Raw genomic sequence first — 17,074 nt, forward strand, 5'->3', positions numbered from 1 at the left:
TAACTTGGTTCCCACTATTAAACCCCAGACACGACTCTGTTGTTTACTCATGCGCATATTTTTAGCACTGGTTCATCACTTCCATTGCTGAGAACCATGGTAGAAGAATCCGCTCCACGGCCTGCAGCACCAACCAGCACTCTGTTACATCAAGATCACTTTGCTGTTGCACTATTTCATTTAGCGCCCAGTGATATATCTTGTTATACCGTGACGTACCTATATTGTGAATGTTTTTTGTTGTTGTATTTTTCTCCCTTGTATTAAAATAAATACACCAAGGCCTGATATTGGAAGTTTACCCAACGTCCAACCTCTCTTCCTTTTTAACTCACAATCCTGTAGCAATCAACTTCTGTCCCAATAATGAATTTCCTTTTCACTTTCCAACTGGCCTCACAGAATTACGTACATTGTATAATATATAGGAAATGGGGCAAACCATGGTGGTTTAATTTTTATTTGTACCAGCAGGGATGGGATGCGGTATTACAAAAATTCAACTAGGCTCGCTGGACACTGCTCTCTCCTTTTCCCCCTAACACTGTCTGTCCCTCTCTCTCCAGTGGGCAACAGTGACGTTTCATCTTCCACACCATGTGCTAAAGTTGGTCGCCAGTGCCATCGTGACTGAGCTGAAGAAGATCAACCAGAACGTCGCTGCCTTGTCTGTGGCCTCGTCCATCATGGACAGGCTCTCCTACCTCTTACCAAGTGCACGGCCTGAGCTGGGGGTGGGCCCAGGGCGCTCTGTAGATAGGTGAGCAGGACCTTAAACCATGACAAACCTCAATGCACCAGAGGCGTTAAAATGACTCAAATAACCTCATCTCGCCAATACCAATCAGATGTATTTCGTTCCTTTTGCCTGTATTTCTGTATTGACAAGTTGACCCTTGCTGTCTGTCTTTCAGATCATTGATGTACAGTGAGGCAAATAGGAGAGAAACGTTCATGTCGTGGCCCCATGCCGGGTACAGGTGGGCACAGCCTGACCCCATGGCCCAAGCAGGATTTTACCACCAGGTAGGCAGTGTAAGGACACCTCCTCTCCCATCATCTCTCCCTCTAATGCTTACATAGTGAAGAAAAATGTACATTTGATCCTCCAATTACATGTTTATAATGCATGCACACACTAGTTTGCATGTCGTTTGAGACCCAAGTTGCTGCATGGCACATTATTGCTGATGCAGTATAAAGAGGCATAATATTTCTGTACATAAAGTGTAAAAGATTAGCTGTTTTTTTTATTGTGTATAGCTGAGCCTCATGATGCTTGGCTTGGAGTTCCTTCCTGTTGTGAAATTCCTTTTCTCTCTCTGCAGCCTGCCTCTACCGGTGATGACAGGGCAATGTGTTTCACATGCAGTGTCTGCCTAGTGTGTTGGGAGCCCACTGATGAACCATGGTGAGTCACTCATTAGTGGTGAGCGATTAACCAACATTTCGTAAATTTTTGGGATTATAATAGAATTTAGTGACCGGCGTCGGTTCAATTACTTGAATTCGTTCATTTCGGGGTTGTTTTTGTTGTCCTAAAGAGTCGTTTCTCTAGAGAGAAATCCAATAATTCACAAGAGAAATCAACTCTTGCGCTATGTGAGATGCTGGCGCTGTAGTTTTCATTAAACAAATATTCAGCCTAGTTCAGCGCAGAAAGGTGGTAATTAACTACAGTCACCATAATCCATTGCACCATTTATTTCAGTCTTAGACATGGGTCAGAGAGAAAGAGGCGAAGCGAGAGGTTACACTCTCAACAAAATCTGTCCAAAATAATCCCGATGCATTTCTATTGGTTTATTTTGGACCTAACCTTGTTGCCTGCCTTGAGGACAACGACTCCCAATCTTAGGGCAGAGGCATGAGCATCTCGTCATTATTTACAGATCTCTGGACGCACACTTTTAAAAAACTCTAACATCATTGTAATGTCATTATTTTATATTGGCTTTTAATGCATTTAAAACAAATCTCAAACCGTGACTACTTTTAAATCATTTAACTGAAATGGAACCGATCACAAAAACTACTAATCGCTCAGCACTCTCTCTCTCTCTCTCTCTCTCTCTCTCTCTCTCTCTCTCACTCTCACACACACCACAGAACATTCAGATCGCACATTAATTTACCTCTAAACAACATAATGACCATGACCTCCGCCTTCTCGTCAGGTCCGAGCACGAGCGACATTCCCCCAACTGTCCGTTTGTGAAGGGTGAGCACACCCAGAACGTGCCCCTGTCCGTCACGCTCGCCACCAGCCCCGCCCAGTTCCCCACCCCCGACGGCTCAGATAAGATCGCCTGCTACGGCTTCGGCAGCTGCCCCCACTTCCTGGCAGCCGCCACAAAGCGTGGCAAAATCTGCATCTGGGACGTGTCCAAGCTCATGAAGGTAAGGCTGCGCGGCGTGGTGGGAAACGTGATAGTGATGACAAAGTGAAGGTTTGATCTGGCCCTAGGAGCACTGGTGAAGTCAATATTTCAAAGTAATGTCATTGGGTAAAGAAGTAGAGTTTTGCTGATATCTGCCTCCATGCTATGCTTTTGGTGTGTGTCTGGGTGGCATGAGCGTGAGTCCTGGATGTCAGACTTTATTGACATACATGAAACTTATGAAGTCATGAATAAATAATACATGTATCTCTATGTGGCTGTTGTTATTTCTAATGTTTGATTTGATGATTCATGATTTCTTTCCCCTCAGGTGCACTTGAAATTTGAAATCAACCCCTACGACCCGGCGATCCTGCGACAGCTGATTCTGTCTGGGAGCGAGCAGGCCCTGGGGACCCAGGAATCCAGGAGGCCCACCTTAGCCTGGCTAGAGGACTCCTCAAGCTGCTCAGACATACCAAAACTAGAGGGGGACAGGTACTACTGGACACACTTACTCGATGCACACCTAGTCAATGAAAGTTTAAATGGAGTTGTGTGTTAAGTGTATGCGTAAATAAAGGAAATCTGTTAGGACCTCTTTTTCTTTGTCTCTCTGCCAGTGATGACCAGTTGGAGGACTCTGACAGTGAAGAGCATTCCAGATCAGAGTCAGTGACGGGTATGAAGCCACTCTTCAAATCTTCTTACTCTTTCGGTCCGTAGACTACTTTCTAGGTATCCATAAGATGGCCTATCGCATTTATTTGTGTCTTTCCTGTTCCCAGGCCACCCGTCCCAGAGGGAGAGCATGGAGGTGAGCCTGGGCGTAACAGCGCTCAGCGTCCTGCAGCAGCCAGAGAAGCTCCAGTGGGAGGTTGTGGCCAGCGTGTTGGAGGACACAGTCAAGGACCTGGAGGAGCTGGGTGCCAACCCTTCCCTGGCCCAGGCCAAGGCCGACAAGGCCAAGGAGAAGCCCCCAGAGCACCACAACATTCCTTTCCCCTGCCTGCTGGCTGGAGGCCTGCTCAGTTACCTTGCTGCCCCACTCCCCTCCTCCCGCCGCTCCATGGACAGCCCCCTCAGGACTCAGGGCCCCGAGCCTCCCCATGTTGTGCCTGACCAGGGCCCCATGGAGATAGAGACCTGTAACCTCCCTCCCTTGGAGCTGGGTTCGCCCAACTCGGCCGCGCCCACTGTGCGCAGGACTATGCCCGTGCTCTTGCTCTACAGCTTCAAGGAGTCGGAGGAGAAGTCGTCGGGCAAGGTGTTTGCCCAGATGAACAATCTGATGAGCAAGGGGCTGCACGAGGAGGGCTTCTCCGTGCCGCAGATTATCGAGATGGAGTTTGACACCCACGAGCAGCTGCTGCTCCAGGACCCGCCCATCACCTACATCCAGCAGTTTGCAGACGCTGCCGCCAACTTAGCCACCCTGGACGGGGACAAGTGGAGCTCGCTTGCGCCGCGGCCGGGAGCACTGGTGCAGTGTCTGCGGCTGCCCAAGCAGCTGGAGGAGGAGAACCTCTACGTAGACTCCATCACGCCCTGCTCAGACGGTGTGCACCTGCTGGTGGGGCTACAGCCCTGCTCTGTGGAGTCTCTCAGTGCCATCAACCAGGTGGAGGTCCTCAACAACCTCAACCGCCTCCACTCAGCCCTCTGCAGCCGCCGCAAGGGAGAGCTCCAGCCCCTGCCCACACTGGCCAACGGACACGAAGCCCTCGCCTCCGCCTCGCCCCCTCAGACCCCACTCATCCTGCCCCCGCCTGACCAGCAGCAGCAACAGCCGTCCAGGGCCCTGGGAGGCTGTGGGGGTGGAGGCTACCTGGCCCTCTACAAGCTCAACTACTCCACCCGCATTGTCACTCTGGAGGAGGAGCCTGTCAAGGTGCAGCACATCAGAGACCCCCGGGACGCCGTCACCTCCCTCATCCTGCTCCCGCCAGACGTGCTGGACGGGAGGGAAGACGACAGTGAGGAGGCCCCAGAGGAGAAACCTCAGCGTGGGCTCAAAAATGGCACTGGCTGCGGCCATGGGTCTGGGTGTGGGCCAGGGACTGGTACCAGCAGCACCAAGGTGAAGCAGCCAGACGTGGCCGGACTGGGCCACCTGGTGGTCACCACTCAGGCAGGGTACATCATGATCCTAGACCTTTCCACTTTGGAGGTCCTGGCCAAAGTGGAGCCGCCCAAGACGGATGGGACGGTGAATGAGATTGACCCTTTCGTCTCTGTCACCTACTGCTCCGGGACTGACCGCCTGTGCGCTTGCACTAAAGGTGAGGACTGACTCAGAGTCTAGGGCAGAAATGGCATTACTTAGATTCCCCAGGTTTTAATAGTACAACATCATCTGCACCATCATTGTAATAATCTGCCAACGCCTGGATAAGTGATTACTATATATGATACAACAATGAAAAAATATGACCTGCAACGCTATGTGTGTGTGTGTGTGTGTGTGCGTGTGTCTGACATGTGAGCAAGGCCTGGAGGGGGTAATGTGTTCTAGGGAGTCAGGTTTGTTTTTGAACACTTGTGTGGCCTGGTCCACCAGCTGTTTTACAATCTGTGCTGCAGGCTGGCATTCATCGAAAGTAGAAAAAGAAACAAGTGGGGGTTTTAAATAATTTCACTATTGGAATAGTATCATGAATTTTTGTAGAATATCTGTATATTCTAAATAAATGTTATTATTTTTGTTGTTTACTTGCGTTTTTAACCTGAGCACTGCTGCGCGAGGGAGAGAGGCTGGTGCGCTATTGCTGCAGCGGAGCCGGTGTGTGTGTGTGTGTGTGTGTGTGTGTGTGTGTGTGTGAGATTGAAGTCTGCAGACGGAGGGAGGTAGAGAGAGATGCGGTAGCCAAGGCTAGCTTGTAACTAACTTTGCGTTATGGTTTGCAAGTACTAGGGTAGTGAATTGATGTTAGCTTCAGCTGAAAGGTGGCAAGGAAGTTAGCCTACAAAGCTGGAAGCTACTGTAATGTTTTGCGAACAGTAATTAGAAGTTTCAAAATTTCTACATGGCGTGTTGCATTATTCAAGTATCTTAACTACTGTGCAGCGTAAGTGTGGAGCTAGCATGAATTTGGTCTGCGGGTGATTTAAAAAAAAAAACGACCTAATAATTTGGACATAAGACTGTAAAAACCCCAGCAAGTCAGCTCCAAATGATTTTAATTTTGAAAATCTGTTTCAAAGTATTCCCAAGCATAATAGAGAGATGCAGTTGAAGTCGGAAGTTTACATACACCTTAGCCAAATACATTTAAACTCAGTTTTTCACAATTCCTGGCGTTTAATCCTATTAAAAAGTCCCTGTTTTAGGTCAGTTAGAATAAGAGTAGAGTGATTTTATTTCAGATTTAATTTCTTTCATCACATTCCCAGTGGGTCAGAAGTTTACATACACTCAATTAGTATTTGGTAGCATTGCATTTAAATTGTTTAACTTGGTTCAAATGTTCTGGGTAGCCTCCCACAAGCTTTCCACAGTAAATTGAGTGAATTTTGGCCCATTCCTCCTGACAGAGCTGGTGTAACTGAGTCAGGTTTGTAGGCCTCCTTGCTCGCATATGCTTTTTCAGTTTTGCCCACAAATTTTCTACAGGATTGAGGTCAGGGCTTTGTGATGGCCACTCTAATACCTTGACTTTGTTGTTCTTAACCATTTTGCCACAACTGTGGAAGTATGCTTGGGGTCATTGTCCGTTTGCAAGACCCATTTGTGACCAAGCGTTAACTTCCTGACTGATGTCTTGAGATGTTGCTTCAATATATCCACATCATTTTCTTTCCTCATGATGCCATCTATTTTGTGAAGTGCACCAGTCCCTCCTGCAGCAAAGCACCCCCACAACATGATCCTGCCACCCCCGTGCTTCACGGTTGGGATGGTGTTCTTCAGCTTGCAAGCGTCCCCCTTTTTCCTCCAAACATAACGATGGTCATTATGGCCAAACAGTTCTATTTTTGTCTCCTCAGACCAGAGGACATTTCTCCAAATAGTACGATCTTTGTCCCCATGTGCAGTTGCAAACTATTGTCTGGCTTTTTTATGGCGGTTTTGGAGCAGTGGCTTCTTCCTTTCGGGTTATGCCGATATAGGACTCGTTTTACTGTGGTAACTTTTACTATACCGTAGTTACTTTTGTACCTGTTTCCTCCAGCATCTTCACAAGGTCCTTTGCAGTTGTTCTGGGATTGTTTTGCACTTTTCGCACCAAAGTACGTTCATCTCTAGGAGACAGAACGCATCTCCTTCCTGAGCGGAATGACGGCTGCGTGGTCTCATGGTGTTTATATTTGCGTACTATTGTTTGTACAGATGAATGTGGTACCTTCAGGCATTTGGAAATTGCTCCCAAGGATGAACTAGACTTGTGGAGGTCTACAATTATTTTTCTGAGGGCTTGGCTGATTTCTTTAGATTTTCCCATGATGTCAAGCCAAGAGGCACTGAGTTTGACGGTAGGCCTTGAAATACATCCACGGGTACACCTCCAATTTACTCAAGTGATGTCAATTAGCCTATCAGAAGCTTCTAAAGCCATGACATCATTTCTGGAATTTTCCAAGCTGTTTATTAAAGGCACAGTCAACTATGTAAACTTCTGACCCACTGGAATTGTGATACAGTGAAATAATCTGTCAACAATTGTTGGAAAAATTACTTGTCATGCACAAAGTAGATGTCCTAACAAACTATAGTTTTGGCAAGTCTGTTAACAAGAATTTGTTGAGTGGTTGAAAACGGGTTTTAATGACTCCAACCTAAGTGTATGTAAACTTCCGACTTCACCTGTATGTGATTGTATACAAACCTAAGCAAGGTTTGAAATGGTTTTGGTTAAAAATATATCTGTTTGTGCTTCTTGTTGTCAGTTTGCAGTGTACAGATTATTTGTAGTTATGTTACGGCACCCTGACCATCTGCTCAAGAAAAGAATCGGCCCTTGGCTGAATCTAGTTGATGATCCCTGGGCTAGAGCTAGAAAAGAGTGGAGCAGCCACTGTGCACTCGAGCTAGGGGATTTCAGCTGCACTTTCAATCAGTACACGATGTGAGGCTTGTTTGACAGAAGTACTGAATGTAACAAATTCTACTACAGAACCTTTTTTTTCATGTTCTAGTATGGATCAAGTATAGACGTTTCGGTATACTGTGCGACACTTTATAGCCTACTCCTCAGCATTTTTTTTTATTGCATTGCATTATTGAACTCTCACTCAACTTTTTACACACATCGAGTCACTTTGCCACTTGGTTTGGCCAACATAAACTACAAGCTACTTGAAGGCTACCGGTCGTCACTAGTTACCAAATGTATTAGTCACATGCGCTGAATACAACAGGTGTGGACTTTCCAGTGAAATGCTTACTTACGAGCCCCTTCTCAACAGTGCAGAATTAAAAAGCAATTAATAATAAAGGAAATAGTAACAATAAAAAAGAGGCTATATATAAGTAGTACCAGTACAGAGTGAATGTGCAGGGGTACGAGGTAATGAATAATTTAGAGTGACATGGAAAGTATTCAGACCCCTTGACTTATTTCACATTTTGTTGTTACAGCCTGAATTCAAAATGGATTAAATCTTTTTTTCCTCATCTTTGCAAATGTATAAACAAATAAAATACAGAAATATCTAATTTACATAAGTATTCAATGACTTAATACTTTGCAGAAGCACCTTTGGCAGCAATTACAGCTGTGAGTCTATCTGGGTAAGTCTCTAAGAGCTTTCCACGCCTGGATTGTGCAACATTTGCCCATTATTCTTTTCAAATTCTTCAAGCTCTGTCTAATTAGTTGTTGATCATTGCTAGACAACCATGTTCAGGTCTTGCCATAGATTTTCAATTAGATTTAAGTAAAAACTGTAACTAGGCCACTCGGGAACATTCATGGTAGATTTGGCCCTGTGTTTTAGGTTATTGTCCTGCTGAAAGATGAATTCATCTCCCAGTGTCTGGTGGATAGCTGAGTGAACCAGGTTTTCCTCTCGGATTTTGCCTGTGCTTAGCTCCATTCCATTTTTTTTTTAATCCTGAAAAACTGGGGCGCCAGGTAGCCTAGTGGTTACAACGTTGGGCTAGTAACTGAAAGGTTGCTAGATCGAATGCCTGAGCTGACAAGGTAAAAATCTGTCGTTCTGCCCCTGAACAAGGCAGTTAACCCACTGTTCCTAGGCCGTCATTGTAAATAAGAATTTGTTCTTAACTGACTTGCCTAGTTTAAAAAAAACAATACCTATAACATGATGCAGCCATCACTATGCTTAGAAATATGGTGGTAATCAGTAATATGCTGTTGGCAAATCCAATACTTTGTATTCAAGACAAAAAGTGAATTGCTTGTTGCCTTGTTGCAAACAGGATGCATGTTTTAGAATATTTTTTTATTTAGAACAGGCTTCCTTTTGACTTTGTAAATTATGTTACTGTTGTGGCGCCACTACAATGTTGTTGATCCGTCCTCAGTTTTCTCCTATCACAGCCATTAAACTCTGTAGTTGTCCCTTCCTCTCCGGCAACTGAGTTAGGAAGGACGCCTGTATCTTTGTAGTGACTGGGTGTATTGATACACCATCCAAAGTGTAATTAATAACTTCACCATACTCAAAGGGATATTCGATGTCTGCTTTTTATTTTTGTTGCCTTCTACCAATAGGTGCCTTTTGTGAGGCATTGGAAAACCTCCCTGGTCTTTGTGGTTGAATCTGTGTTTAAAATGCACTGTTCAACTGAGGGACCTCACAGTTATCTGTATGTGTGGGGTACATAGATAAGGTAGTCATTCAAAAATCATGTTAGAACACTTATTGCACACAGAGTGAGTCCATGCAATTTATTATGTGACTTGTTAAGCACGGTTTTTACTCTTTAATTTATTTAGGCTTGCCATGACAAAGGGGTTGAATATTTAATGACTCAACAAAGGGGTTGAATATTTAATGACTCAAGACATTGCAGCCTTTAATTTTTTAATTTATAAAGAAAAGAAGAAAAAAAATACAATTCCACTTTGACTTTATGGGGTAGTGTGTCGGCCAGTGACAAATCTAAATGTAATCCATTTTAAATTCAGGCTTTAACAACAATGTGGAAAAGTAAAGGGTTGTGAATCATTTCTGAAGGAACTGTGTACCCTTGTAACAATGTCACATGGATATTTTAATTTAGAAAAAGCTTTTTCAGTGTTAAAATAGGCTTAATTTTTCTCACAAATTATATTCAAAACTATTCTAATACCAAAGTCTGTTTGAATATTTGAAGAACTGTGCACATCCTAGTTTTCAAGCAGGGATGGGTGATTTTAAGGGAAAATTCATTTCTTTGGTAGAGCAGTTATTGTGTTAAAATGACAAATATGCAGAAATGTATTTATGAAGTCTTTGGATCCATTTCACATTAAGAATGTTAAGTCTCACTTCAGTTATCTAACCCCCCCTTCTAGGTGGAGAACTTCATTTCCTTCAAATTGGAGGTGTGTGTGACGATGTAGATGACAGCGACATTTTTGTCGATGGCCCCCTTTCTAAAGGGGCTGAACAGCTGTTGGAGGGGACGAAGCCCTCCTCCAATCCCTCGAGCCCAGGGATCACAGGTAGGAGACACAGCCCCCTTTACACTTCACATCTCTGCTGCTTCTCCGCTCATTCAATAACTGTGCAGCCCTATTGCCTCATTTCACCTTTGCTGACTATGAACACCTATGAAATGTATTTCATGGATTTTGATCACTGACTAGTCATTGCTTATTGGAACCCTCTTTCCAGTGAAATCATATGCTGATTGACAACATTATACTGTACAGACTGTGAAATGGCAACAATACATTTTCCGGTTTCATAAGTTCTTTACATCCCTGTGGCCTTTAAAAAAATATTCTCCCGTTAAGGAGTTGACCTCCTGGTGGACCAAGTGTTGGCTGTGGAGAACCTAACGTCGCTGGTGGAGCTGACGCGCTTCGAAACACTGACGCCGCGCTTCTCGGCCACAGTGCCGCCCTGCTGGGTGGAGGTGCAGCAGGAGCAGCAGCAGCGTCGCCACCCCCAGCACTTGCACCAGCAGCACCATGGAGACGCCGCCCAGCACACACGCACCTGGAAGCTGCAGAGTGACAGGTACGGACGTGTGGGTATGACTGGGTGGGTATGACTGGGTGGGTATGACTGGGTGGGTATGGGTGGGTGGGTATGGGTATGACTGGGTGGGTATGACTGGGTGGGTATGACTGGGTGGGTATGACTGGGTGGGTATGGGTGCGAGTAGAATCCTTATAGGTGTGTGCAGTCAGTGAGTCATTTCTCGTAAGTCTATCCACAAATGTCACACTATTAATAAACAATCACAATGGCTGTACATTTGGAATATACACACACTTTAAATTCCTCATTGAGGACCACAGCTACATGTTCCTTTTTAACTTGTATGTTAACAATCTCACATGATCCTATAAAAAAAACAAGTAGCCTATGATGTCTTGATTTTAGGAAATATTTGAGTAGGTGAATAATGCGGCCATGCTTTCTTTGTTGTTTGTAGCTCCAGCTGGGACGAGCATGTGTTTGAACTGGTCCTTCCCAAGGCCTGCATGGTGGGCCACGTGGACTTCAAGTTCGTCATGAATGCCAACATCACTAACATTCCTCAGATCCAGATCACCCTGCTGAAGAACAAGGCCCCAGGTCTGGGCAAGGTCAACGGTGAGGTCACTCACCGCTATCGCTTTGTTGTCTTGGCAAATGTTTTAAATATAGTATCTTGAGCATAGACTATGCAGGACTCCAGAGTAACATTTTCACCTGGTGGCGCTGGTGCCACAAACCTTTTCAGTTTGTGGCACCAGCCCATGATTTGGTCTCACCCGAAAAACTATTTTTCACAGGGTCACACAATAAGAAAAATAGGAGTAATAATCTTATAAAGTCAGTCAAAGTGATCTATTAAGAAGTGTGTTGGACTACTGAGATGGTATTCAATTAAGAAGTTAATCCAGCGATTGTCATGAATTTTGGTTTGACAATTAGGCTATTTTTGTTCTATTCCAAAATAGGGCTCCTAGGGCCCTATAAAATCAGTTTTATTCTTTGCTGGGTTCTGTTTTGTGTTATCCCAAATTCCGTTCTCAGTTTTGTTTTTCCAGGTTTCTGTTTTCCTTTGAGCAAAAACCTGAAAAAAAACAATCACACTTTTTTAATAGAAAAACTAAAAAATGGTTGCTTGAAGTCCACAACAATGCTTAAACCACACCAGGAGAGGTCTGGGAAAAATAGCAAGAAGCTGTTTAGCAGTTTTTTGTGGTGCACATGGGATGCCAATTTTTGAAACAAACACCTCCTGGATTGATACAAATAATCATGATATCATTCTGTAAGGCAAACAGGCTACTTTGTAGTCAACATTTAATTGAGAAGGTTTTTGGCAAAACCTTTCCATCTACCAGAATACTTTTCATTAGCATCATCGCTAACGGCTACGCAAAGCATACCACACATAGACGGGGAATTTTCATTCTCTTCAGAAAGTTGCAGGAAATACGAATCACTGATGCATTCTGTTCATGTCTTATGATACGTTTGGGCAAAAGTATGAATTTTCAATACATTTAGTTAATTCCCTACTAACTTATACATTTTTGAATATTGTTGAATTCAGTTTTAATGTCTGGATTCCATGATTCCATCTGCATTGCCTATTTTATACGTCCCTAGGCTCCAGAGTTTAGATGTATTTTTTTTTGTTCAGTAGAGATGAATTTGCCTTCATCTTTATGTTCACTAGTATTACATATAGGGTAAAAACATTTGAATTCAATCTTTTTTCGACAGCATCCCTTTTGATTTAAACAACTTTCCATACGTTTGCACATAGAAGTGGGCCAAAAAAAATAAAATAATAATAATAATAGTCGGTCTTAATAATATATATTTTTACCTGAATGTGAAAACATTCACGAGATAAAGGTGCTTAATGTTGACCCATTTTACATACCCCACCCTACCATGAGACATCCATGGCTTCATCACTGGAAAAGATTAACAGTTCAATTTGATGTCATTTAAAAGTTTACAAACAGGGTTATCTATTTTATAATTTATTGAAAAAGTTTAATGGTCATTTGAATAAAACCAGATCAAAGTATGATGAACCAAGTATTAAAAATTAATGTTGCTTCTACATTGACAAAGTTTGATCATAAAGTTACTAGTCCCCTCACCATGTGACACACTTGGTTCTGGAGGCGAGATTAAATAGCTCGGTAGCTAATCTACTGGTGCAAAAATTGAACTGTAGGGTGTCAGCAAATAACATGTATGAATAGTGTAAACTTTACATTTTAAAGATACTTAGATGTTTCCCCTTTCATCTGTGTCTGGTGTTAGCTAGTTACTGGCTAGCTAGGTCTTCAGCTGGCATGGAACAAAAGGGGGATGTCGTTCAAAACTGGCTCATTTGTCATGTCAACACATCCGCCACATCACAAGAGGCTTGCCAAATGGGAGATGTATAAAACGCTTTTTGACTTCATCGATACAATTTGATTGTTTGAGTTGCTTTGTATCACCAAATATGCTTGATGTTTTTACTGCTCACTGCATCGAAGTTTCTTGACATAGACCTTTCAAAGAGCTGTCAGTAAAGGCGAGCTCATGATTATAAGCTCCCTGCTCACTCAAACTTCCTGGTAGTTAGCCATGAGTTATTTTTCAAACCCCCAAAATATTATGGGTGATATGTTAGTCACTGAAAATGATATTTTACATGGGAATCAGAATGACTGTTAGGGACCCTTTTTATTAACACTGTAAAAATGTTTTACCTTTTTTAATGTCAATTATCTAAACTTGTTAACTCAGATTTTCATATTCGCATATGTTGTAGCTTAGACCCTACTTTACACCATCTGAGGTTGTGTTATGCCCACCATTGGTTGAGACAAAACATGTTGTTGAATACAGGGTGGGTGTCATTTCAGTCAGAAATAGAATGGACCTATCCCCTTAGACTTGGGGTGTGAAACTGGGATCCTTAATGTTAAGAAGAAGAAAAAAATTGTATATGCAGAAAGTAAACTTTACAGTCAAATCAAATGTTATTGGTCACATACACATATTTAGCAGATGTTATTTCAGGTGTAGCGAAATGCTAGTGGGTCAATTTCTGCAACAACTAAGAGTGTTGAAGCGCAAGGCTCGACTTCTCTGTGTTGTTGCCCTGTCTACCACGCCGGTAACTCATGCACATGCGCAGATACTGTGTATGACTGTGAGAGCCAAGTGTTTAGTCTCACTCATCTCACTCATCTCAATACCCTTGCCTATTCATTGATGATAGGCCATGCTTTACTGAAGTTCCGAGATATGGGAAGCCAAGAAATTGCAAGATACAGCATTTTATTGGGAGATACAGCTTTTGATTGCCGCTAGATAGGCCTATGGTACAGTTCTGACTCGGTCTGCATGGGGGCTGACCTGCCTATACTGTGCCCCTCTCTCTTTGTCCCTCGCTATTAAGGGAAAGGGGGATACCTAGTCAGTTGTAAAACTGATGTGTCTTCCGCATTTAACTCAACCCCTCTGAATCAGAGATGTACTGGGGGCTGCCTTAATAGACATCCACGTCTTTGGCGCCCGGGGAACAGTGGGTTAACTGCCTTGCTCGGGGGCAAAACAACATATTTCTAACTTGTCAGCTCTGGGAATCGATTCAGCAACCTTTTGGTTACTGGCCCAATGCTCTAACCACTAGGCTACTGGTATTAAAGAGAGGTGGGTGTCAGCTTTCTGCATATACACTACCGTGTGGGCTCACACAGAAATGTCCTTGTTTTTGAAAGAAATGCAAAAAAAAAAATGTCCATTTTAAAATAACATCAACTTGATCATAAATACAGTGTAGACATTGTTAATGCTGTAAATGACTATTGTAGCTGGAAAAGGCAGATTTTTTAAATGGAATATCTACATAGGCGTACAGAGGCCCATTATCAGCAACCATCACTCCTGTGTTCCAATGGCACGTTGTGTTAGCTAATCCAAGTTTATCATTTTAAAAGGCTAATTGATCATTAGAAAACCCTTTTGCAATTATGTTAGCACAGCTGAAAACTGTTGTTCAGATTAAAGACGCAATAAAACTGGCATTCTTTAGACTAGTTGAGTATCTGGAGCATCATCATTTGTGGCTTCGATTACAGGCTCAAAATGGCCAGAAACAAAGACTTTCTTCTGAAACTCGTCAGTCTATTCTTGTTCTGAGAAATGAAGGCTACTCCATGCGAGAAATTGCTAAGAAACCGAAGATATCATACAGCGCTGTGTACTACTCCCTTCACAGAACAGCGCGAACTGGCTCTAACCAGAATAGAAAGAGGAGTGGGAGGCCCCGGTGCACAACTGAGCAAGAGGACAAGTACATTAGTGTCTAGATTGAGAAACCGATGCCTCATAAGTCCTCAACTGGCAGCTTAAATAGTACCCGCAATACAACAGTCTCAACGTCAACCGTGTTGTTTCTTTTTATTGGCCAGTCTGAGATATGGCTTTTTCTTTGCAACTCTGCCAGCATCCCGGAGTCGCCTCTTCACTGTTGACGTTGAGACTGTTGTTTTGCTGGAACTATTTAATGAAGCTGCCAGTTGAGGACATTAAAGAGATAAAGATGCTCAAAATTGACCTATTTTGCATACTCCACCATACAAAAAGACATCCATTTCTTCCTCACTGGAAAAGATAAATGGTTGCGATTGATATCACTTCAAATTTGGTAGGAACCAAATTGTTGGTCAGTGTTTTCCAGGGGACCCTAATTACATAAGAATAGATGTTACTTGTATACAAAGATTTTAGAATATACTATAGGCTCTCTTGATTCAGCATAGTGTTGCACAAACAACATGCTGTATCACACCCTGCCGTGATTGCGAGTACGATAGGGCGGCGCACAATTGGCCCCCCATCATCCGGGTTTGGCCGTGGTAAGCCGTCATTGTAAATAATAATTTATTCTTAACTGACTTGCCTAGTTAAATTAAAAACATGCTGATCTAGCATCTTGTATTAGTTCACTTTTGCTTTGCCCTAGCTCAGTGCATTAGCTACAGTGGGGCAAAAAAGTATTTAGTCAGCCACCAATTGTGCAAGTTCTCCCACTTAAAAAGATGAGAGAGGCCTGTAATTTTCATCACATTCATCATCAACTATGACAGACAAAATGAGAAAACAAAATCCAGAAAATCACATTGTAGGATTTTTAATGAATTTATTTGCAAATTATGGTGGAAAATAAGTATTTGTTAGTTGGCGATTAGCATTAGGAATTAGTGTTATTTAAAATCAAATTTTATTTTAGGCATATTCCAGCTTCTTAAGACCAACTAGCTAGTGTTTTGCAGAGAGCAAGACACTCAAACTAATAGTACAATACAGTAAACATGAATTCATATTAAAAAGCAACTTGGATGCAGCGTCCATCTTGTTTTGAGCAGTCGGCACAGCGGCAGGGCGGGCACTTTTTATTACGGGAATCATGAAGATAATGCACTTTGCTGTTTGACAGATTCATGGGTTTAATCGCCCCAAAATATGACGTTTTGATTGTGACCAGGTAGAATGTGCAGATCGCACCAGTGCGACAATAACATTTTTAACTCGTACAGTCAAGTCAAAGGGTCGCTGTCTGGAGACCTGCAATGAAGAGGACTGGCTGCCATAGATAACTAGCCTTTGTGCAGGGGAATATTGATTGTTTCATTTATGATCATGCTTGACATATCTTATTTGCCTACTGTCTCAAATGTGATTTTTTTCTTTCCTTTTCTCTCCAGAGACGGCAGTTGACAGACAGATCTCCTTCCCCCTGTCCCATGTCCTCCATGCCAATGGGGAGAGGAATGGACAGCCACTTTTGCATGACTTTACAGACGACATCCAGTTCATGGACATCGAAGAGACATCAGGTAGAAAGCTGCATGGAAAGGCAGCCAGGGTTGATAGACGCAGTCAGTGTTTGACACTTGATTATTGTGTGTTGGGTTGCCACATTGTAGATGATTAGTGTTACTAGTGATTCGGTGGGTGAAGCCGCAATCCGAGGGGTTCCTCAGCCTAGCAGAGGTTTCATAACATTGCTCTTCCTCTTCCAGGCTCCAGGCTGTGCACCTTCTTAGAAGACCATAAGGAGGATATCCTGTGTGGTCCCGTGTGGTTGGCCAGTGGACTGGACCTCTCAGGCCATGCTGGGATGCTGAGCCTCACCAGCCCCAAGCTGGTCAAAGGTAGCAATATCTGCAAACTTTTACATTGAGTCACACTGAAGAAATCTTACCTTGGCCATTTTTGCCCTCCAGTATGTGTCTTCCCAACTTTTTCTTGGAGAGCGAAAGATGATCTGCATGCCGCTGTTTATCTGAATCCTCCCCCCCTGGCAATGTACGTATTGTATGTTAGATGTTTTCTGCTGGTTTGTCCCCCTCCCTGCAGGCATGGCTGGGGGCAAGTACCGCTCGTTCCTGGTGCACATCAAGGCGGTGAGCGACAAGGGCATGGAGGAGAGCCCCATGCCGGTGGTGAGGATGGCCGCTGCCAAGCCTCAGAGCAGCAAGGGCCATTCCCTCTCCACCCTGCTGCAGAGGGCACAAGCCACGAAGGTACAGAGGGCAAAGCATTGGAAAACAAATGCA

The 17,074-nt window shown here is 43.5% G+C and overlaps 1 protein-coding gene across 1 annotated transcript in view; it reads left to right on the forward strand.

Annotated features, from left to right (window-relative positions):
- The window catches only part of birc6 (baculoviral IAP repeat containing 6), a 161,193-nt gene that overhangs the window by 13,469 nt on the left and 130,650 nt on the right, over positions 1 to 17,074 (forward strand). Inside the window, 13 exon segments of the mRNA XM_070434910.1 lie at positions 567 to 760; positions 915 to 1,026; positions 1,329 to 1,411; positions 2,178 to 2,400; positions 2,713 to 2,879; positions 3,005 to 3,063; positions 3,170 to 4,663; positions 9,845 to 9,994; positions 10,289 to 10,514; positions 10,936 to 11,096; positions 16,220 to 16,351; positions 16,538 to 16,669; positions 16,875 to 17,041. Of these exon segments, the coding sequence (XP_070291011.1) occupies positions 567 to 760; positions 915 to 1,026; positions 1,329 to 1,411; positions 2,178 to 2,400; positions 2,713 to 2,879; positions 3,005 to 3,063; positions 3,170 to 4,663; positions 9,845 to 9,994; positions 10,289 to 10,514; positions 10,936 to 11,096; positions 16,220 to 16,351; positions 16,538 to 16,669; positions 16,875 to 17,041 (3,300 nt within the window).

The sequence above is a fragment of the Salvelinus sp. IW2-2015 genome, linkage group LG25 (assembly GCF_002910315.2).
Source record: "Salvelinus sp. IW2-2015 linkage group LG25, ASM291031v2, whole genome shotgun sequence".
In the NCBI taxonomy this organism is placed as follows: domain Eukaryota; kingdom Metazoa; phylum Chordata; class Actinopteri; order Salmoniformes; family Salmonidae; genus Salvelinus; species Salvelinus sp. IW2-2015.